Raw genomic sequence first — 22,412 nt, 5'->3', positions numbered from 1 at the left:
GAGGAACCCCCAGCCATACTCTGTTCTGGCTGTTGCTGCCTACCTTTTCTCTCCTCCTCCAAACTAATTTTTTTCTACAACTTCTTGCTCAGATAATTTACTATGGTAGAAAAAGTAGCTTGAAAGGAGCTGCTACTGAATTATTTCTTGTTTCAAGACAAGACAGAAGCAGGAATTTATTTTGAAACTGTATCTTGCCTTAAAATTAAAAAATCTATTGTGAAAGAAAGACTGGACTTCTGTCACTGCCTGTGTTTTAATTGCTAAAATCTACTTAACCACAAAACATGATCGGGCCCATTTTATTTTACATGAATTGTTACTTCTTTTGTTAGCTAGAAAGTGTCTGGCACAGCAAGATAGCCAAGAACACTCAGCCCTTCTCTTGCTGGGCCTCACCCAGACTCTTCATTATAAAGCCAAGCTTCTCCAAGGTGTGGATTTCTCCTAGAAGACGCACACCCAGTACTGCCATGTTTCCACTATGCACAGGACTAATTCTGAGCTGTACTTAAATACTTCCAAGATGTTTATTAAGAAATGAATCCAGAAACCACAAAATCCTACTGGAAAACGAAGCTGGTTGTTTTCCCCAGTGATGTGACTGCAGACTCATTACTGCACCAGGAAGATCTGTTTGCAGGGCAGAGTTCATTGACTTGACAAAAATTAAGCAACAGTAACATCTTCACTGAATTATCACTGAATCACAAGTCCACAGAAACTGTGTCTGCATGAATTATTTGGCAAATTCAACATTAAAGTATTTCTGTTCACAACAGAATTAAAACCCTGACACTGCACAGTCTTTGTAGTGCTCTCATAATAACCCAAATACCAGACCCACAGTACGCAAGCTCACATTAAGGACGTCTTCTGTTCCCCCTTTCCCAGCATTTAGGTTCCCAAGGTATAAAGAGGAGCTATAATTTAGCAGAACTGCACCAGACAATCCCCAATCCCCGCCTGCAAGGGGACTCCTGCAGAGAAGTCCTCCCCGGGCTAAGTTCTGCTCTAACACCCGCTATGAAGGGCACGTACCTGGACAGTAGGGCTGAGCACTATCGAAATATTCTGGATGTTCATTTTTGTTTCCAGCTCCTTTGCAATGACGTGGTCCATGTGCACAATCAGCCAGGAGATCAGGAGATGGTTGCACTCCGGCAGCTCTTTCAGCAGCCTCTGGCACTCCTGAACTTTCTCAGCCTCTGTGCTCTTCCCACAAGCATCTTCAAAGCGGGGCATCAGCTCTTTGGTAAGCAAGTTTTCAGGCAGTTCTCGTAGGTACTGCTTCAGCAAGCTGGCTACTGTGTTGGGCTCATATTCTTCCAGGTTGGGAGATTCTTCTCGATCATAGGCTGCTTTTAGCTCATCAACTTTTGATTTTATTCCTTAAAGTATTTAGATCAAGAATTAGGAGAAATCAACTATAAATGTATAATATTTATATTTAGTAAACTTTTTTATCGAGATGCATTTATTTCACCTCTTCCTCCAATTTAAGCTAACTGAGGAATACCCTTTAAAAGTTATCCAAATACGACAAAGTTAAAATCATGACTCAAAATTAGGTGACCACTGATCACTGCTTCTAAAAGCACTGACGACTGCTATGAAGCATTAACATGGCGCTGCTGGAGCTCTGAAACACAACTGGTGCCAGCGTCCCCTTGCATCAGAAAACATAAAACGGGGGGGGAAGTGCAGGGGAACGTAAGATCAGTTGTGTATTTGCATCCAGCATCTTTCTGGCTGTTCAGTTATACAGCCTCAAGCAGCAAATATGTTATCAACTGAAATATTGTACAAGTTCTACCTAGAACAGCTTTTCTCTGTCAAAACAAACCCCACACTGTTCAGTCTCCACATTTCCAGCTGGCCCTCCCTCAGGGGAGGAATCTCACACAGGAATCTTGATTTGAGGCACTGCACGAATAAAAGCGTGTGCACATAATTATTCAACCCAGTCAAGATTGTCTGTCAGGTGTTTTTAGCACTTGGTGACATTCCAGTCCTCCCAGACTTGGGAAAATGTCATTCTCAAAGCTCAAACACCCACAGGAGTTACCTCCACTCAATGCACTGCTATGGCACGGCTCAGACAGAAGCAGCCAAACTGGGTGCCCTCGGCCCCTGGTAAATGCCAGGTAAAATGGGCTCAGTTTCATGCTCAAGTGAGCCAGCCCAAGGGCTGCAGGCTGTTAAGACTGCAATTGGTCTGTCTGAGCTCTCAATTTTCAAATCTTACACACACAAGAGGGTGCTATTGCACAGGAGAACACCTAGAAAGTACACACATCAAAAACGCTTTACTGAAAACACACCTTCTGCTGCGAAAATTCCCAACACATCGTGCCTTGAAAAAACACATGCAACCAGAATGTTCCAACCGGCAAGAGGAAGAAACTGCTCAGCTGCTGCGGCGTTTACGCATGCCTACAATTACCACGCAGACCGACAGCATGGAGGCAGCTTAATGAAGCCTTTAAAATCGTTTTGATTACTGTTTCGCAGTGCTAGGCAACTTGGTTCAAATACTTTTCCTCACATTTTGTTTCTCACTTGTTCTTGCTCCCTTAAATATAACCCACAGAAGTACTAACACGAGTTAAATTGCAGGTGCAGTTCACAGATAAAGGGACTGTTTTGTTTTGCGCGACTAAAGCCGACATTTCATTTATGTAAGCTGGTGTTGCGCAACTGCCGCGGTTAATTGGCCTGCTGGTGCTGAGCTTAAACAGTGAAACCTGCATTTTCTGCTTATTAGTGTGTTTGCTCAAAGAAAACACATTTTTAAGGAAAAAAGAAAAAAATCATACAGTGGAAGTAACTGGGAAAAGCAACTTAGTGGAACGCTTAAGTAATAAAATAGTTGTACCTCGTCTTTGCTTTTGCAATCAGCTAACATTGTGTTTCTAATGCAGAGGTAAATACAAGCTGGCCATACTAGCACATTTTATTCATCATTACCATCCTATCACAGAAGGCCAAAACAAATGTATTTTTACTGCCATTAAGCAGTACCACCGTATTAGCAACTCTTCTGGTGTTTCAGACCTACAGGTTTGTTTAACTTCAGCTACCTGCTTATCTTTTGGATAATTCAAATTAATGCAGCTATAAAGAGAACCTCTAGGTGTCGAAAATGGTAAAATAATACAAAAATTGCAAGTAAAGAAATGAGGAAGCTGCACGTCAGTGTGCCCAGAGTACCTGAAACTCTGTAGATGCCTTCACATTTCATGCCGTACTTCTCCACGTAATCTATACATTCACGGAAAACCGCCGGCAGGCGGATGCCATCGTACATCATGGTCCTGTCCACCGCATCAGCCAAAGGAATGCCAAACACGGGCCTGTGGCTCGGGACATCCACTTGAGGTATCTCTGTCTCCTGAATTGGCTTCTTCTTTTTCTTCTTCTCTTTCCACTGTTTTACCACATCTGCTGCAGTCAAGTCTTTTGACTTCTTCTCTTTATGTTTGTCTTCCTTATGTTTGTCTTCCTTGTGTTTTTCATCTTTGGGTTTCTCTTTGATTTTGAAATCCTTTTCCTTTTTTTTGGAGAAGCTGGGTTTCTTGAAGACGTGTATTCCCTTGGAGCGCTTCAACTTGGAAGGACTTTCAGCTTCATCGCCAGAACTGTCCTCTTGAAATGCAGCGTAACCTTCCGCTGTGAGGCAAAGGAGGAGAAGGCAAGAGGACAGCTGTCAGTCTGCTTAGCTTCTGGAGAACGTATTGTAACAGAGGGAGAGCAAGAAGTAATAAATACGTAAGGAGCAGAGAGAAGAAGCAACATGAATTAAAAAAACAGCACCTGCCTGGCTCTTCAGAAGGTTTTCTTTAGTTGTTACACAATTAAGGGAACAGGGATTAAATCAAGGTTGCGTAATCACATCAAAGATAAGCCATGCAGCTCCTGAACCATCTAAACAATGAATACTTCATATACTTACTCATAATGGCAATGTCCATCTTATGGGCTAGTTTCCCATCTAATAGTCAAGGAAATGCAAAATAAAAACAACTGTGTGGCAACTTCTCTATGTTCCTGTAATCAACAGTATAAGAGTCGTTGTTAAGGATCATCTACTACATACACGTAAATCCAACAAACTTTGATTAAGAACAAACGAAACTTCAGCCACTTAACTCCCCAATCCCTTGCCAGAATATTATGAATTTTAAGGTATGAAGTTAATGGCCTCAAATGAAATACCAAAAAAGTAAACAAAGTCCAAGCACACTTACTTTTCCACGAGATGAACAGAACAATTCCAGTAACACTACCACAATACCTGTCCGTGAAGTTGCGGATTTGCTTTAAAAAGTGAGAGAGCTTCAGAGACGTCCATGGGTGGAGTGTGCTGCTTCAGCAGCAAAACACCCAGTGCCTTCTGAAACCTGCACCAGTGCTTTTACCAACGCCGCCTCTGCGGCAAGCCCTGCCTATCCTTCAGGCAACAACAAGGAAACCTTTAAAGGTGGATTACAAAAAAACCCCAACAAAAAACAAGCCACGACCGAACCCAACGACACACAAACCGATTTCCAAGTCAATTAATTGTGATTTTACATATGCAGTACCTCATGTGAGAAAAGTAAGCCTGACACCTGGTCAACCACGATGACATTTCACACGCCCTTTGCACCAGGCAGGTCCCCCAAAGCGGTGGGCAGCAAGCTCTCATTTAGACGTGAAGCCCCCATTACACAGATCCTTCGAGGCTCTTCCACCAGCTACAGGCAGTGCCTCTGCCCCGTGAGGAAGCTCACCAACACCCAAACGCTCTTCCTGCCTGAATAGTTTTGGGTGGTGGAAAATTACCCTCTTAGATTGTAAGAGAGAGCATCATGGATGAGATTAGAGGCCGTCATTTTTATGGGTGAAAGATCTCGTGCAAAAGGACCAGGGGACATTCAGTCTTCTCTCCTTCCAATTATAAACTATATTTGGCTGCAGTTTCTCAGTGTTATTTCAGCACATCCAAGGAGCTGTCTAAATTTTGAAGCCTCCTTGGCTGCTCTCTAGAAGGTAGCTGCTAATAGTCAAAGTAGTATAGGAAATCTATTAAAGCACAGAACTGCCACAAAACAGTGACAACTGTTTGACCAGCTCACCCTTCCCACCCTAGGACTACCAAAAGTGCACTTTCATGTAAGATGGAGAAAGACCACAGCTGGGACTGTTCCTGTCCAAGTGAATTTTGATATAAAAATGCAAATGTTGTTGAAGGACAACATGTAACCAGGCCTCATCCTCCCAGTTTACTGGCTAAAACCAGAAACAGGTGAGATAACCTGCAGTGCCTAAACTAAGGATTCAAATCTCCAATACGGCCAGAAGTGCTGAGGCAGCAGCTACAGGACAAGGGAGGAACACACACCACCACTGTGCTATGTGGGAACAGGATAGGGCTGCCACTGCCTTTCAAGATGGGCTTCACAGAAGTATTTCCAAACAGAAAGCCAGATCTTCCCCAGAGCCCAGAACGATCTGCCCTCAACGTGTCCAATGACAGGACAAGGGGCAATGGGAGCAAGCTGGAGCATAGGAGGTTCAATCTGAACATGAGGAAAAACTTTTTTACTGTGCAGGTGACAGAGTACTGGAACAGGCTGCCCAGAGAAGCTGTGGAGTCTCCTTCTCTGGAGTCATTCAAAACCCGCCTGGACATGTTCCTGTGTGACCTAGTCTAGGTGATCCTGCTCTGGCAGGGGGGTTGGACTGGATGATCTTTCGAGGTCCCTTCCAACTCCTGAGATTCTGTGATTCTGTGAACCTTTCCTGCTGGGTAGCCCTAACAGCTCCCAGTTGAACAGCATCGGGTTCCCACACACGCGCTGGGAACGGTGTCAGTGCAGGAGACCCAAGCATGGAGGTCGGTGTCACCAGCAGAGCCTTACGTGTCTCAACACCGCGCGTTGCAACACAACCCTGGTGCTTTGCTGGAGCTGTGGTAACGAATCACCAGCAACAGCACGTTACTGGAACTGGTATTTCTTGACTTCATAAGAACACAGGAAGGAGCAAGTTAGATACAAACCCAGCCTATTTGAATTTGTCTCAGTAATGCAAGTCAAAAAAGTTTAGAAATAGATACTACGGATTCACAGAGAATCTCCCACCCACACCAAGAAGGAGTTTGTAAGTCTCTCAGAGTAGCCCAATTTTCTTTACCGTTTCTTCTAGTAATAAAATTACTGTATCCCTTTCACCTGTGATACAATATATTGAAATATAAACAACCTAAATTTATAGAGAAGAAAAATTATTGAAAGCACTTGACAAATCAGGTCATTTTAAATGACAAAAGTATTGCCTACTGTTAGTAAACTGGTATTTTTGTTCACTGCTTCCTCAAGACTTCTAGGACTAATAGTCTGCATTTTCCCATCACTCGAATGTACCTCCATGACACTTTCCTGCATAGAAAAGGAAACCAGAACTAATTAAACAAATACTCCAATTCCACCAGCACAACGACTGGACTGTCTGCCAGTTCCTTGCTTGGGCTTTGCTACACCTTCCACAAGCACGCCTTCACTCCAGTTTATTTAAATGTGATGCTGCAAGTATAGCTCTGATCTTACTGAAAATTATGAAAACCTCTTTTAAAAATAATAATAACAAAATTCCAGTGTTACTCTGGAAAAATCTAATTACAGACTTAAAAGCTCTGTCACGCAGCGAGGCCACTGTTTCTATCAGTCTGCATTCTTGGGAATACTTCTCCTGCACTCTTCAAATGAAGCAATAAACTCATGCTTTATTCATGTATTTATTGTTAAAACAGAGGGTTGTAATTACGTAGAACTGCCACTTATCAAACCTACCACAAGATACATTTTGCACATCACATCTCTGATGAGTTTTGAAGTAATTTATACCTCTACATCTGATGTTAGCTCCCTGGGGAAATCTGCATGCACCTGTAATTAATTCACTGAAAGAAACATGGATTGCTTTTACATATGGAAGAACAGTAGGTCAAACACGGCTGTATGGACTGATGTGCAATGCTAGCGTTAGTTATCAAATTTCAGATTGACAGAGGGATTGCCATCAGCTTGAATACCATAACTATAGAAAAGGGTAAGACACACATGGATGCATAAAGAGCTGGGGTAGATGGCTTCTATTTCTCCTCCTCACCCACAAGATGTATTGTTATTATTAAAAGAAGTTTCAAACTTACAGACACTACTAATACTTGCTATCCAACTTGCCATTAGATCAGTTTGCTTTTAATACTCATTCACCTCAGTGATGTGAGCACAGCACTGCACTCCCAAACAAATTCTGCATTCAGATTACTGCACAGCACTATGCAAGGAGAGAAAATGAAGTTGAAATACAAGATTTGCCTTCATTTTAATTTAAAGTAATCACTGGCATTGAAAGGCAGACTTTTAAACTGTTTGCAAATACTACTTTGCTAAATAAATACACAATGGTGTATATACACACACAGTAATATGTCAGCAGAATGGGATGTAGCAACACAGGAAGATAAACCTTGATATGAAGAGCCTCTAATGTTTATCATGGGTAGAAAGTTCTATAAACTTTTTTTTCTGTAGATCTGGAAACCTCTCCACACACTAGACCAGTGAAATAACCTTTTGTCTGCAATAGCAGCTACTTGGTTATTTTGTAGGATGACAACAGCCGCCTCACAGTTTCTAACAGACCTCCCCCTATGGACGTGCAGCATCCACCACTGCTGCAGAATCCACCTTCATCAGCGCTCTGCACAGAAACCAAAGGTCACAAGTAGGGAGACCACTTATGCTGAGCAACCCTGGGATATTTATCCTTCCCTCTCCACATTCTCTCCTGCTCTTCAAGCATTTCTAATGTTTTGAGAATTATTAAAATACCCCCGAATTTTTGTAGGATTAAAGTTCAATACAGTTTCAGGAGTTTGGATGACGTAGTCATTAATTCACTAATACTGTAAGTTCAACAAACATTCGGTCTGTCATAATTTTATATCGACACCTTATCTTTTTCTCATCAAAGTGTTCAATGATATTTGTTAAAACCCTAAATTACATGACCATAGCAGGTTGCGTACTGTCCAAAATCAAAGCAGCTGGCCAGAAAAGTGAACAGAAACAATCTGAAGATGTGCAATAGAATTTAAAAGGTGGAAGAAACTGAAGAACCAAAAGTAGGGCAGGCAGGAATATCAAAAGGCAAAGCTGGAAGGGGAACTCTTAAAAATCAACCATGTTAAGCAACTGCAAGGAGCCCTCGTCATTTACATAAGTACAGTATCTGTTCAGGGTCTATGTACAATAATGACCATTTTTGGACTGTATGAGAGATACTGAAAGCTCTGTATGTAACGCACTCTTACACCCAATGGCAATTATGTGACACACTTACATGATGGCTAAGAAATACTGAATGCTTTTTACATTACAGCTGCAAGAGAATTTAACTCTTCCTACATTTTGCAGTTTTCTGGTTTTGAGGATTTTTCATACCTTTAAAGCTTCTTTTAAGTAACAAAAATTGCTTTACGTCAGCTATAAAATGTGCTGTAATCACTTGTGGAAGAAAGCCATTACAGTGCTAATGTGCACAGACCTTGCATGTATTTGCTGAAGAAGCAATTTCCTCTTCAGCCTGCAGTTAGACTATCACCATGGGACATGCAGAATTACACCGCAAAGAAACACACACTATGTATATTGCTGACCTCTAACAATTCCAAATATAGAGGTGCCTAATCGAGAGTTATAACAGAAAGCTGATTTGCAAGGAAGAAAAAACCAGCTACTAATAGCCTGAATTGAGAACCATCCGATCAATACCAAATTTTCACCACCAATCCAATTGTGTGCATTAGGTTAATGTTGTTAACTCTAGGGAAAAAAACCTAAAGAATCACTTTTCTTCAAACCTGCAAGAATTTAAACAGCTGCTTTTAACTGGATGATACATTTTTGAGTTACAGTGTATCCTTTATGCACACAGCCTTTAGTTACTAATACAGTAAATCCTGTAGTCCAGAAAACTGGTTTGATTAAAAGCAGTGCAGTGGCAGTGGCAGCAATTCTTATTTGAATATGTGCACACGTATTACAAATAGTCATCATATTCATCCTAACATGACAGAATATGGTGTGCTGTCTCATTGGTTTTGATCTTCCCATTTCACATACAAGTAGTAGCAGGACACACTAGCATCAAAGATACAGCCATTGTAGAATATGAAATTTTTATTTCAAAATTTTGCTAAAAAAACATTAGTTAAAAAGGTACGAACACTTGGGCTGTGATATTTAGGTTTCAGAGACTTGGACAGTAAGGATCTTTCTGGTACTGAGAGTTCTTAGTATCAGCGTAGTATTTCCAAGTGCTTTGTCCTTTCAGAATATACAGAAAAACTCTACTGAATGAAACTATTTCACACTTCCAAAATTTTCTGCGCAAACCTAAAGGTGGGAAGTAAGATTTCTTTTTTGTTTTGGAGGAGGGGTACACTTTTTAAATGAACACTTTTGTTCTGGACACTGACATACTGACAAAAACTGGATTCTATAGTCAAAGCTTTACTTCCTTCTAACCTTTACTCTGCCAGCTGTGGTAAATTCAGCTGCTGACACTGGCTTGCACAGTTTTGAACTAAGAAGTTATGAGAAAAAAGGGCCACAGATTTTATTACTCCTCAAATAAAGGTGCACTGTGCACGTGAAAACTGGAGAGGGTACCTGACAGCAAGCTCTGGAGATGGGAGACATAAGGGAAAATGGTCCAAGTTGCTGAAACTGCCTCTTCCAAATGCACAAAATTCGATAAAACTTAAAGAGTTTTATCTTAGCTAGTACCTCAGCTACAATTTCAAAAAGCATCTATTTGGAAATACACTTGGAAACCTCCACTTGGAATGTGAACAGGTAACGAGATCAGAAGAAGCCCATGCCAGGCAGCTACCAATACATCGTTAAAGGTGCTGGATAAACAAGTTTGTCAGTAACTCTGGGCATGTGCTTGGCACCTGAAGCTGCGCAACAAAAAACAAATCCATTTTTGGGTTAAGGTGTAGGTTTTTTGGAAGATAAACAGGTATTGCACAAAGCCTGTTTGCACAAGTTAACTCCCTTTACACGTAAACAAGTTCCACTGGGAATATTAAGCAATTTTGAGAGAGAAAGAAAGAAAGAGAAATTCAAAGCATGAGATAAGAGAAGTTGCCTACTCACTTCTTTTTTCTTTCTTCTTAAACTTTCCTTTCTTCTTCCCATGCTCCTTTTCATCATCAGACACTATATCTGGAGGCTCATGCAGGCTGTCGTGAGGCGGCGAGGGCTCACCGGTGCGGTACAATCCAGGGAATTTTGTAGGACTGATCTCTTCCGAGCTGGGGGTACGAGCGAGACCCCCGCTGTGCTCTACTCGACGGTGTTCACTGGGGCTGCTGGTGGGGGGCAGGAAGCACTCGGTCATTCTGATTCCCTGATAGCAAAGTGAAATCTTCTGCTACCTGTCCATCACCTGCAGGGGGGGGAACAGAAAGAAACCCCACGGATTTTTTAAGTGATGGGTTTCAGACCACGTTGTACTGAGCTCTGTACTGAAAATGCAACAAACTGCAATACCTTCCACAGTGAATAATGCTCCAGGTTAGGTAGAGACACGGTAACATAACACCAGGTTAAGCTCAGTGTTTGCACAATCTGTCCATTAACTCCTAAGCCATATTAACATAATAAGAAAGCTGTTATTTTAACCATCTCTACTTTATCCTATATAAAACACTATTTATTAAGTATCTGAATACTTCAACTTCTGAAATAATTCTTACAAAACTCATAGGCAGCTTGCATACTAATTGGCAGTATTTGTTAATAAAAAGTTACCTAACTTTATATTTTTTTTACATGAAATAGGTCTGTCTGGAAGCTCAGAGTGTTTGGGAGCACTGCACTTAAAGCAAAGATCATTTTCATCTTTCCCAAGCATATTTTACAGATGCAAATAAGAACTTGCCAAGCCTGCTGCAATAAGGAAGGAGAAACAAAAGAAGTCCTAAAGCCAAATCCATCTTCTAATTATGCCAATGCAAATTAAAGCAAGCAGAAAAAGAATGATTAAGTTTTTCCGGTATACAACAACAACTTCACATTAGAAGAGGCTGTATCAGGCCATCTGCACCTAGATGCTGGTATGTTGTTTGCTCGAGAGTTACAGCCAAAAAAAGGCTAAGATGAAAATCACTGAAGGAGGCCAGGACAGAAATTCTCAGCAATGGAACTTTAAGCAAAAAACCTCTGTCCTAGCACAGATAAATTTCAGAAACCACACAGAACAGATCTGCTGTGTGGGACATCGTACCTGCAAGAGTCTGCTTTGCTGAATTTAGCCCTTCGTCTCTAAATGGTCACCCTCACATATGAGCCCTTCTTTCAAGCGATGAAAGGAAAACAGAAACAGGGCAAATCCCAGAGAAAGGAAAACCCACTGGTATACTTGGATGAGAGGTCAACTTATGGTTACACACTAACTTTTAATCCAACTTACACCTGTGCTGCTGTGCTGCTGCTGGAAGGAAACTGATCTACTGGAAGACAAACAGAAGAAATAAGGATTTATTTTTTTTTAAAAGCTTTATCAGCTCCAAAGCCTGGCTCTCCGTGCAGCCATACAAGCATCAGGGCGAGCACAGGGAAGGCTGAGAGAGCTGGGAGAAGGTGCCCTGCACTGCAGACTTAAACCGATCAACGTGACTCTGTAGCCACGGCCTCAAAAAAACCCTGAATTAAAACACATTGTAAGATTAAACAAAAAAAGCTGAATCAAACCTATTTCCATAAATATTTTAGTTATGACAAGAGTATATCCAGATATAATAGCTATGGCTTCTGCACTAGCCTTTGGACTCCGCAGTCACCTCTGGTACTCCTGCTATTTAATGTTGATGTGTAGATTACCATGTAGAAGAAAGTAGTCAACCCCTTGCTAAGTTAGGCAAATAATCACGGATACCCCATATTTTATAAAACACTAATCCAGAGAAATAAACTATACATACTGGCTAAGCGGGAACTCCTCAGGCAAACTGGACTGCAACTGCAAGAGCAGAAAGGTTCTTTAACATAGCAGCATTAACATGAGGCACAGTCACTTTCTGTTTTCGGTCATGCTTGTTGGGATTTGTTATATTTTTAATGTGTATCAAATACTCCACTGCTATGCTAATCTGATATTGTGTTTAAACAAGTAAATGGGATGCTCCAATATGACATTTCAGGAGAAATGTCCAGGTGTCTAAAGTTTCAAAATTATAGGTATCAAAAAAGGTCAAAACTTTCAATTATACAAGCATTTTCAATATTACCAATAACACAGGTGATACTATTGCATCTCATCTGAGTAACAGAATGATCTGTAAAATTCCTGCACAGGACCTGTCTGCATTTCATCCACCAAAATACTCCATCCATACCCCAAAAAACAGAACGTAAAACCCCACCAAAAGCTACTAAAAGCTGTTAAACAACAGCAACCCATGGAATTAAATCAGAAATACTACAAATAATTTTTTTAAGCGAACAGGATGGACCACACCTACAATTCAGTCCCTGTCTTTTGTGGGCAAGATGGGCGAGTGCGCAGAGGGAAGGACAAGGCCGTTGCAAAGGCACGGAAAGGTCACCCTGGAAAGTGAGGGGGCACACGCTCTGCCTCTGGACCCCCCTGGAGCTCCTGGGATGGAGCCAGTCTTAGCCCATATGTCCCACAACGCTTTTCAGCAGTGTATTACTCAGGTGCTCAACTCTTATCTACAGATTGGTACAGAAAAACATAATATGGAATGTGTTTTGCTAGATTAATAACCATAAATGTATCATAAGTGAGTTTTCAGGGTGGGATGGTAGTGGTGGTTTTTTTTTCTTTTCCCTTTTTTAAGCTCTCATCCTTCAGTTCTCCTATGCAGAATATAGTGAAAATTTAATGCATGTATGAAACAAAGTATCTCACTACAGAACACAGACTACTTATGGAAATTAACAGTTACTCCGAATTTGAATAGGGCACAGTAAGACATGGAATTATGATGAGAAACAAAATATTCATGAGACCTTTTAAGACTGCTCACTCTTTATTCTGGCTAAACCAAAGACACTGACTAAAAATAAAGATAATGGTGCATATTTGTAAATGCAGCAAATTAAGACTGCAATTACATTTCGTACTTTTTATTTTACAGCTTTAAGAAAGCATTACTTTACTATATGTGTAATTTCCTAGGCTTCTAATAAGGGAGAAATTCCACTATGCCCAAATTAGATCAAGACTTATCAGCAGAATCAGATCCTTTAGGCCTACCACAAAAATCTCTTCCATCCTTTTACTAATGGATGTCAATGTACCATTGCCATGCAAATCTGAGCCTTTCCTTCAGCTTTTACAAATTTTTGGTAACAGCACTAAATGGCAAGACTGAAAAAAAATAAATCACGGATCCTTTCAACATTTGGAGGAGGAACATTTCTATCAGGCTGAGTCTTCTGCCAGCTTCTCCCTCTCAGACTTGACCCTTTCTTCCCAATCTGTTACAGCTTCAGTCCTGCCTCTCTGCAGCAAGCTCCTCATTTCAAATTGCTGCTCTTCACCTATGCGGTTCTCACCCGTCAGGAGATTTAACAACTCCCCACTGCCACATGTGGAGGTCACACTACTCCCCCCATTAACCCACACCCTCAATTCCAGGAGTTGGCTCTCCCAAGAGCCCTTTTGACTCAATTTTGCTAGCTGCTCCAACAGGCTCCTGCTGCTGCACTGGCTCACTGAAGAGCTCAACAAGCACTCAAGATGGAAAGCAGAGGAGTAGCAGAATCACGATGCCAGGAGTGCAGCCTCCCTCTTTACACAGCTTGGTTTTGTGATAGCACACACACAGCTTCATGTCCCCAGATTTCACTTCATTCTTCATATTTTCCCCGTAACTAAGCTTCAATTTTCTCTACCACCCAGTTCCAGTGCCACAACTCTCATGGGTCCTGTCTTTGATTTCTCTTTTTCACCTTCAGTACATCACACACAACAGCTTCTTCATCTGCTTTGGCCTCTGTGACTCCAGCTCCTTGCTCAGTCTCCCACTTTCCCCTCTCTCTGATAATTTTCCAGCTGGTTCTGACCCTCCTGCTGCACACCGCTTCCTTGCAGATACAGCCACAGAATCACAGAATGGTCTGGGTTGGAAGGGACCTTAAAGCTCATCCAGTCCAACCTCCTGCCATGGGCAGGGACACCTCCCACCAAACCAGGTTGCCCAAAGCCCCGTCCAACCTGGCCTTGAACACTTCCAGGGAGGGGGCATCCACAGCTTCCCTGGACAACCTGTGCCAGTGTCTCACCATCCACACAGTGAAGAATTTCTTCCTAATATCTAGTCTAAATCTACCGTTTTCCAGTTTAAAGCCACTACCCCTTGTCCTATCACTACCCTCCCCAGCTTTCTCATAGGCCCCCTTTAAGCACTGGAAGGCTGCTATAAAGTCTTCCTGGAGCCTTCTCTTCTCCAGGCTGAACAGCCCCAACTCTCTCAGCCTGGCCTCATAGAAGAGGTGCTCCATCCAGTCCTCTTTCTTCTTCCTCTGTTTCTTCTGTCTGATTAGTTACCAGTTCCCATTGCCTCCTGAATGTCCCTCTTTGTTGCAGTCTTTCGTTTCCTCAGGATTGTCTACCTCATCTTCTCACCTTGTCCCTGTTTATCCCCTGGCTCTCAGTCCCTCCATAATATCACAAGAAGTCATCTTCTTCCTTATGCCCCTGCCAAGAGCAGACTCCTTGACTCCCACCACTTCTTGTTCACTTGATATTTGATTCTTCTTCCACAGGAGCCAGGAATGTTTTTACATGGCAGCGTCAGAGCCTTCCCTGCAGTTCAAGTACCTCCTCAGACCTAGCTACTCTTTTCAGCACTCCCAAAATGCAGTTTCACAAAACATCTTCCTGCTCAACATGGAGTCAAACCTTCAGAATAACAGAGTATGAAAAATAAACAGCCTTCACTGAACATATGCAGATTTGTGACCTTTCCTCTATCCCCCAAGGAAAGACTAAATTAAGAGAGATTTTAAATATGGAAAGCAGAAGGTATGTCCTTAACACAAAATCTCCTAGGCATCACCTCACCACCATCTTTCAAGACCATGCACCAAGCAAAGGAATGCAGGTTGGGGAGAGGAAGGAAGATGCCTTTATGGGCAAAAGAAGGTATTTTTCCTTATTTTTGAAAATAACTCAACTCTTTCCTAAAAAATTCAGCCTGAGCTACATAACTAGTAAGAAAAAATTAATGTTAAACAGCTGAGGTTTGGAAAAAAAAACAACCCAGAAAAGTGAAGACAGAGAGACATGACAGCCAACTTTAATAGATCTCACTTATTACAGTGTGTCACCTAAATCAACATAAACACATTAAAGAGAGGCATGGTTTGAAAGACCAAACTCCCAGCTCTCTCATTCAGTACAGAAAGCTCTATTATTTCTGTTTTGCACTGAGTCTGTATTGTGTATTTGTGCCTTGTAACTAATTGCAATAGCAGAAGCAAATTAGAGCAGGTGACTGCATGCACAGATGTTATTTTGTAAAGCTGCTGGGTGGAACGAAGGACACGGGAAATTTTTCTACAACAAGCATTATGCAAGACCACATCTGAAGCACGGTGGGTGTCCCCAGGCCATCCCGTTTTACCACAAACACACACACTGAAAATCTGGGTGTTACATTGAAAACAGTCCCAAGAAGTCACTAATCAAAGGATGGTGGCAGTGGGAAAACTCACTCAGCTACCAGAATCTGCTCCATCATAACAGCAGTGCCTCATCACCATAAGCCTTCAGTCCAAAGGATCAGGACATACGTGAAGAAACTGATGTTACTTGAAGAAATGAGGTACACCGCTTTTGGACAAAAACTATCCTAGTAACAGGCATAGCTCCACTTTGGAAAGTAAGGAACCACAAGAGGGAAGAATAAAAACTAACACTTGTGGTCTAAGCATGGCAAAGCACTTCAGAAACTGTGAGTGGTACTCATACAACTGCTGAGGTGGTTGAAAAAGATAGCTTGGGAATGAGAAGACAGAGTTAAAAGTTCTTTATTTACCAAGACTATACAATGTCTGAGACATGCCTAAAATCTGTATCTTGCTCAGACTATCACAAAATGTGGGAGGCCATTAAAAGCATGGTCCTTCCAAGCACAGAGGATATTGTTATGTACATCTCAAATTAATCATTTTTTAATTACTGATGGTTGTCAGCTACAGCAACAGCTTAGCAAAGAACAAAGTTTTTACTAGCTTAAAGCTAATAAACCATTTATGTTTTACACAAATTGTTCTGAGGTTTTATTACTGCAATAAACCACAACAGTTTAAGCTGTATTTTGAAATAAAAAGATGCATTTTTACAACATACTGAAAAGTTTATTACAAAACACTGCTTTCACTCAAAACACTTCTTAGACTGAAATGTTGCTATGCAGTCAAATAGCAAAACGGCATCAGAGGCCATCTATTTTATTCAACAAGCAGTACCCAGGGACATAAACAGCCCTTTCCTTTCTTTAATAAGGCAACATGGCCATGAAAGGTGAAAGGGAAGTGCTTCATGTGGACAGGTAAAGCAAGTTTAAAATCTCACAAGTCACAAGCAGTCACATAAACAGTATTAAGAAACTCCCTTGTGAGTCATGCAGTCTCCGTAACTGGCAAGAATTAAAGCCTCAAGAAGGTTCTTCACAAGATTTTTTGGATAAAGAGAATAAAACACAAATTGCTTAACAGCATTCAGCTCCTAAACCTAAAATTTACAGGATATGTGATGCTATGAGAATGCTAGAACATTTACTTTAAAGGAGAGTGGGTAATCACACAAGGCACACAGGAGCAAGCTACACATTTCGCAAAAATAATGCCGGCATCAGCTCAGCTCTCAGGTTTGTGCGCTCTCTCATTTACCCGTAGGTGGAAAGGGTCTGCCGCAACCACAGTACTATCCAAAGTATTTCAAGTTCTGCTCTGAGAGTCCATACCAGCTCAAAAGCAGTGATAAACAACCACACAAAACTACTTAAGTCTCACAGTCACAGAGCTAAAGACTACATCCATATTGGAGTGGGCTGTTGCAGGAGCCAGCTCACATTCAGAGTATGTAGCAGGATCCAGGTTATTCCCTCTTATTGTGGGTATTCCAGCTCTCCATTAATCCATCCAGTAGAGAGCCAATCTTAAAATAAATAACTAAATATTGTCCTAGACATTTCAGAAATATCAGAAACAAGCTTTCTGATCACATTATGATAAAATTTCATAATCACATGAAGATAAAATCTCCAGAAATGTGGTAGCATATGCTTTCCAGTTTGATTCACTTCAGGGAAAACAGTATCACAGACTCTAGTCTACAAGTTTTGTAGAGCTCCATCAGGATACAATTCACAGGCTGCTTCCAATAGACATCTTGCGGAAAAAAAAAACCTTGGATCTCCTGGAGAGACTGAAGTGCTTTGCTCCAGAGAAAGCATGTCTGAAAAGAGACCGACCATAACTGCATAGGAAAAGCCCATGCCCTATGACTCTGCACCACTTACGTTGTCACGCTGCCAGTTTTGCCGTGACATCCTACTGCCCTGGTGCGGCGTGCTCTGATAACTTTACATCCCACTGTCCGCTCCAGAGCAAGCTAAAGCAAGCAGTCTAGGAGAAAAGTCCAGGCACAAATCCTAGTTACAGAGTAATGACCAAAGCTGTACACAGAGGTTACAAACATTATGCCACACATGGCTCCCATGCTCATTCTCATCCTTCAGCAATATCTCAGCAAGCCCTGCCACGTTTCCCCCAGTTAAATCAACTGACATGGAAGCAGTTTCAAAGTGGTGCATTATATTATGATTACACATCCATATATGAGAGGCATTCTTGGAAATAACTGGCCAACTAACAACCAGAAAGACTGCTGTTTAATGGCTTCACACTGCACATTTCTGAAGTAACAAGCAGAAGGTCTGGACTCGGCATCATGAGGCAGATGGGTGCTGTAACCAGGCCAGACTTTTGGAGGAGTGCCTTGACCTGGACCACAACTGCTACTGCCCACCCTGGGAATGATTCCTCATTCTTCAGGCTCCTTAGGCAAGTGCTGGTCCACCGCTCAGGATTCTCCAGCCTTACTCCCTGTGAATCTTGCCCCTGGCTCCCACAGTCTTGTCACCACAAAGTAACCCAAGACCAGTTCCTCCCCTAATTCTACGCAAGCCCAGTAGATCAGTTTCCCATTCCATGCTATAATCCCACTGCTTCCCAGCCGCAGAAGTCCAATTCCTGCACTGTCAGGCCTGTATCTCTCCTCTCTCACAGCCTCCTCCTCACCATGCAGGTGTTCAGCACCCAAACACCTGCAACTTCAGTTTCACCATTTCTCTTCTCCACACCCAGTCCCTCACCTAATGTCTCCTTTTGGCTGCTCACTGTTTCCCAGGTTTTCCCTTGCCACTTTCTATTTCTTCCACATTCAATTCTAGCTAAGGCTTCTAAAAACTGTGGTCCATACATAAGCAAAGGAACTCCAGAGGTCATCTCCAGCTAAATTTAGGTTTCCACTCTAAAAGGCAAATAGCATTAAAAAGGTGTGCCTCATTACAAAATATTTTTAATTAAAGAGATTTTCCTTCCTGCTAGCTTCATTCTCAGAAATAGTTTGAAAGAATCTGCTTAGAGCGTTTTGCTTAGATTTTTAAATACCAGGCTAAGCAACCCAACCAAGCAATTTTCAGCCCAAATGAAACTGTGATACTTTTGATAAGGGCTGAACTATTAAGAGCTAAACTGAATAATACAAACTGTACTGCAAATGTGTCAAACCCTCCTATACTTCTGAAAAGTGCCACATCATACAACATATATAATACCCACTATTGCTTAGATTGGCCTTAAGAGTTATTTCTGGGGTGACAATCCTGTCCCTTTTCTCCTGCCTACCTCTCCAAATTCGCACTTGTGCCAGCACTAATGCTTATAAAACAGAACAGAAAGCTTTACTTTTACCACTTAACAGAGGAAGGGAGGGAAATGCAATAAAAGGCGTGCAGTTTACTTTTTTAACAATTGTGATAAACATAGTATCACCTCAGGTTTTGTTTGGCCTCAGGACTGTATACAAGTTTTGTGTAGTTCACATTTTCTGACAAGTCTTTCAAAGAGTTGTCTAATCCTTAGTCATCAAGTGTCTGCAGCAAGTTGCACAGCAATTGATGATCTAGCAAGTTAAGACTAATTTTCATACTTTTATCAGTTTCTGGCCTGGGTTTATTTAATGGCAAATTCCTCTTATCAGATTTCAACTATGGCATCATTCAGTCACTCTCCAGTACCTCAACTTAGCCAGCTTGAGATCAGCTGTCTGTCTATTTAGTGGGATCAGTCCAAAAATCCATCACAAAACCCTGAACAGTTCACCTGAATGTACTACAAACCTGTTGAAAAAGCAAGTGCTAATCAACAGAGTGAAAAAAAACCAAAATGAAGCAGAAGAGAAGGCAATGGATTTGGCATTGAATATTATATTTAAGCATTTCTGCTATTCTTTCAAGAGCGTCTACAGACTGACCATGACAGGTATACCACACAGAACAGAATCCAGTTTTCCAGAAAGGCCAGAGCTCTGCACACTCAGTTCCATCACTACATGTAAGGCTATATTTTATATGTGTGTGTGTGTGTGTGTGTGTGTGTATATATATATATATACATATATATATATGACAATATAACACACAAGCATTTCTGTAAGAGCAACAATTCCCCTGGCAAAAGCAACTGCAGCAGCAGAGATACAGTAACACATCACGAAGCTCCTGCCAGCAGGTAGAGTTCAAGCTCTATGGAAATTTTGGGAACATACTCAGTTGACATGTACATGCGGATGCCAGTGCCACTGCATTATCACCATCGTCATCATTCACGCCACTCACAACGAAACCAGGAGGGGTATGCCCAGCTACAAACAGCGCTTAACTTGTGCCTGCTGCCTTGTCCTTTAAGAGCCACTTGCTACCAGCTACGAGCACATCACGTTCAGTACAAGCGATGCTTGCTGTGCTTTGCCAGCTGCGTAAACCTGCCTCGTACGGAGAGGGAATGACAAAGAGCACACACGCTGCATGAACTAATGTATGCCAAATCCAGATGGTGCTGCTTTTTAATTCATCACTGAGATTATTTTTGACTGGATGTATAAAAATCAGTTAGAAGCACCTTCACTGAATTGTGATCATTATTTTATTCACAGAATTTTCAAACAGCTTTAAGTTCATTTTCCAAAAGTCACTTCACAATCCTTTAACTTGGAGGTCAGTATGAATAATCGAGTTTATCTTACCAAAGGCAAAGAATATTCAGTTCTAAGGCCTTACCACTCAAAAAATTAAGCATTTTCTGATAGTGTATTAATGACACACAAACTTTTAGAGTTAAAACTGGGAAAACTAAGTTTCTTTCACTTTACACTGAATTTTTGCCACCATGTACTGGAAACAGATGAAGAGAACTATAAATTACAGGCTGTCGCTTGAACTGACAACTGTAACATAAGGAGAAACTAAGAACAGTTTTGCTTGGATCTCTTCATAGTGCGATACATGACTGAGTATCATGAGTTTGCGGGGTATTCCCTTTTGTCATCCCATGGTCCACAGCCTACTTCGCCTGTTCAGAATATCTCTCCCTCCCAGTGGTCTGGCAAGAGGTGTTCGTCTGTCGGCCCCTTGTCGCAGGGCCACTGTCACTTCAGCTCACCTCAAGTCTTTAGAGTCCATCTGGGGGAAGCTTACAGGGCCATACCTCTGCCCATAACTTATTAATTCTTGTGCCACTTTGCCCCAAGTCCCCATTTTCCTACCTGAGGTTCAGTGGTGTAGGGTCAGCTCGTCCAACATGGCCACCATTCTGTCACCCAGGGATAATGCCTGGATTTTACCTGCAATTGTATCGCTATGGGCTTCAAATAATCAGGGATTCCTCATGTAAGGGGGTTCATACATTCAGGACCTACTGGTATCATCACAGGGGACTCCCGTTGCAGTTCTAATCTATGATCATACATCATCTGTAGACAAGCTGCCTTTGGTACATTTTCTACTGATTGGTCAACTGTCCCCATGATTGCAAGGGGATCTCCCTGCTCCAAGGGGTTCAAACCTCCCGCCCAATAGGCTGCCCACTGAGTCAAAGACCAGGGGGCATGGTGATCCCCTGCAGTTAAAAACACACCAGGTCTCCAGTATCCTTCTGCCTCCTTTTCACTTAGTGAGATCCGATCGCCTCCCAACAGCGATACTTTTCACACATGTTCTGTCTCCGATTCTTTGGGGGTCTGACCAAAATCTTTTTTAAGTTTTGCCAATTCAGTGGTGGTGCAGGGAATTTCTTTGGTTGTTACTAGAGGGGGAAAATCCTGCTCATCATCATATACATACTCTGTTTTGACCAGAGGTTGCAGCGGTGTTGACTAGTTTTTCTACCCGCTCTTTTGCCACTTGCAAAGCAAAGGGGTAGCCATCCCCTGACTCACAAGAGATGTCTTTGGGGGTTTCATTTGCGAGAAGCTGCTCCTTAAGAGCAGTTGGCAAACACCTTACTTGATCTCTTTCTTCCCCTGACTGTTGCTTAAGCTCTACCACTTGTTCTTGAAGGGACTGAACTAGGTTTTGCAGAGACTCTATACTGGGAGACTCAGCAGCATGGGTCTGGTCTCTAGCCTCAACAGCTGCGGCCAGACTAGCACTCTGAACTGCACAAATAATCGATTTCCCTTTTCCCGTTTCCACTTTCGCGTCCTGCAGAGAGCTCATTCAGTCAACTACACACTCCAAATTATGCCAACTACCCTGAGCCCAGTCTGTCCCGGGCACAGAGGGTCATGCCTTATGCTTGTACAAGAAGCTGGACAAAACTCCTTTCCCCCGAAGGGTTAGTCTCCTTATTACTCATCCTTGAGATGGGGAGAGTGGTCGTCTCAGGAAGGTAACACCATAAATTTCAAAGTCCACTTTCCTGTGCCCCTTATGTTCCTGAGAGGTTTCACTTTCCTCAGAAGGTAATGTGGCATTTTCATCCCAAGGGATCGTGTCCATGATGCCTATTTTAATGTCGCGATCTAAGGTCGCCATGGTTCGATACGATCCCAAGGATGAAATTAAGACACAGACGAGGTCAGATGCCACATCACCAGAAACAGCTTTATTTGTTCAAAACACAGGAGCTATAGGACAGGGTAGAGAAGGGTGAGATGGAAATTAAGTGTGGTTTTGGAACAGAGTTGCAAGAATAGTCACCACCATGGCACTTCCCACTCTGCGGTTCTTTTCAGACAAACATACAGGC

At 42.0% G+C, this 22,412-nt stretch overlaps 1 protein-coding gene and 1 pseudogene across 2 annotated transcripts in view; both read right to left on the bottom strand.

The window, feature by feature from the left end:
• RALBP1 (ralA binding protein 1) overlaps positions 1–10,518 on the bottom strand; it is a 14,829-nt gene extending 4,311 nt beyond the window's left edge. For both annotated transcript variants that reach the window (XM_010184562.1, XM_010184561.1), the window contains exons 1-3: positions 10,218–10,518; positions 3,214–3,672; positions 1,042–1,391 (exon numbers count right to left, since the gene is read on the bottom strand). In XM_010184562.1, coding sequence (XP_010182864.1) covers positions 1,042–1,391; positions 3,214–3,672; positions 10,218–10,461 — 1,053 coding nt within the window. In that variant the 5' untranslated portion in view covers positions 10,462–10,518. The remainder of the gene's footprint in view (positions 1–1,041; positions 1,392–3,213; positions 3,673–10,217) is intronic.
• Positions 10,519–20,707: 10,189 nt separating this feature from the next.
• LOC104540698 lies at positions 20,708–21,880 on the bottom strand (annotated as a pseudogene).
• Positions 21,881–22,412: the final 532 nt, after the last annotated feature.

The sequence above is a fragment of the Mesitornis unicolor genome, unplaced genomic scaffold (genome assembly GCF_000695765.1).
Source record: "Mesitornis unicolor isolate BGI_N332 unplaced genomic scaffold, ASM69576v1 scaffold6955, whole genome shotgun sequence".
NCBI classification, from domain to species: Eukaryota; Metazoa; Chordata; class Aves; order Mesitornithiformes; family Mesitornithidae; genus Mesitornis; species Mesitornis unicolor.
The sequence above is the reverse complement of the archived record's forward strand: the minus strand, read 5'-3'. Positions and strand labels throughout refer to the sequence as shown.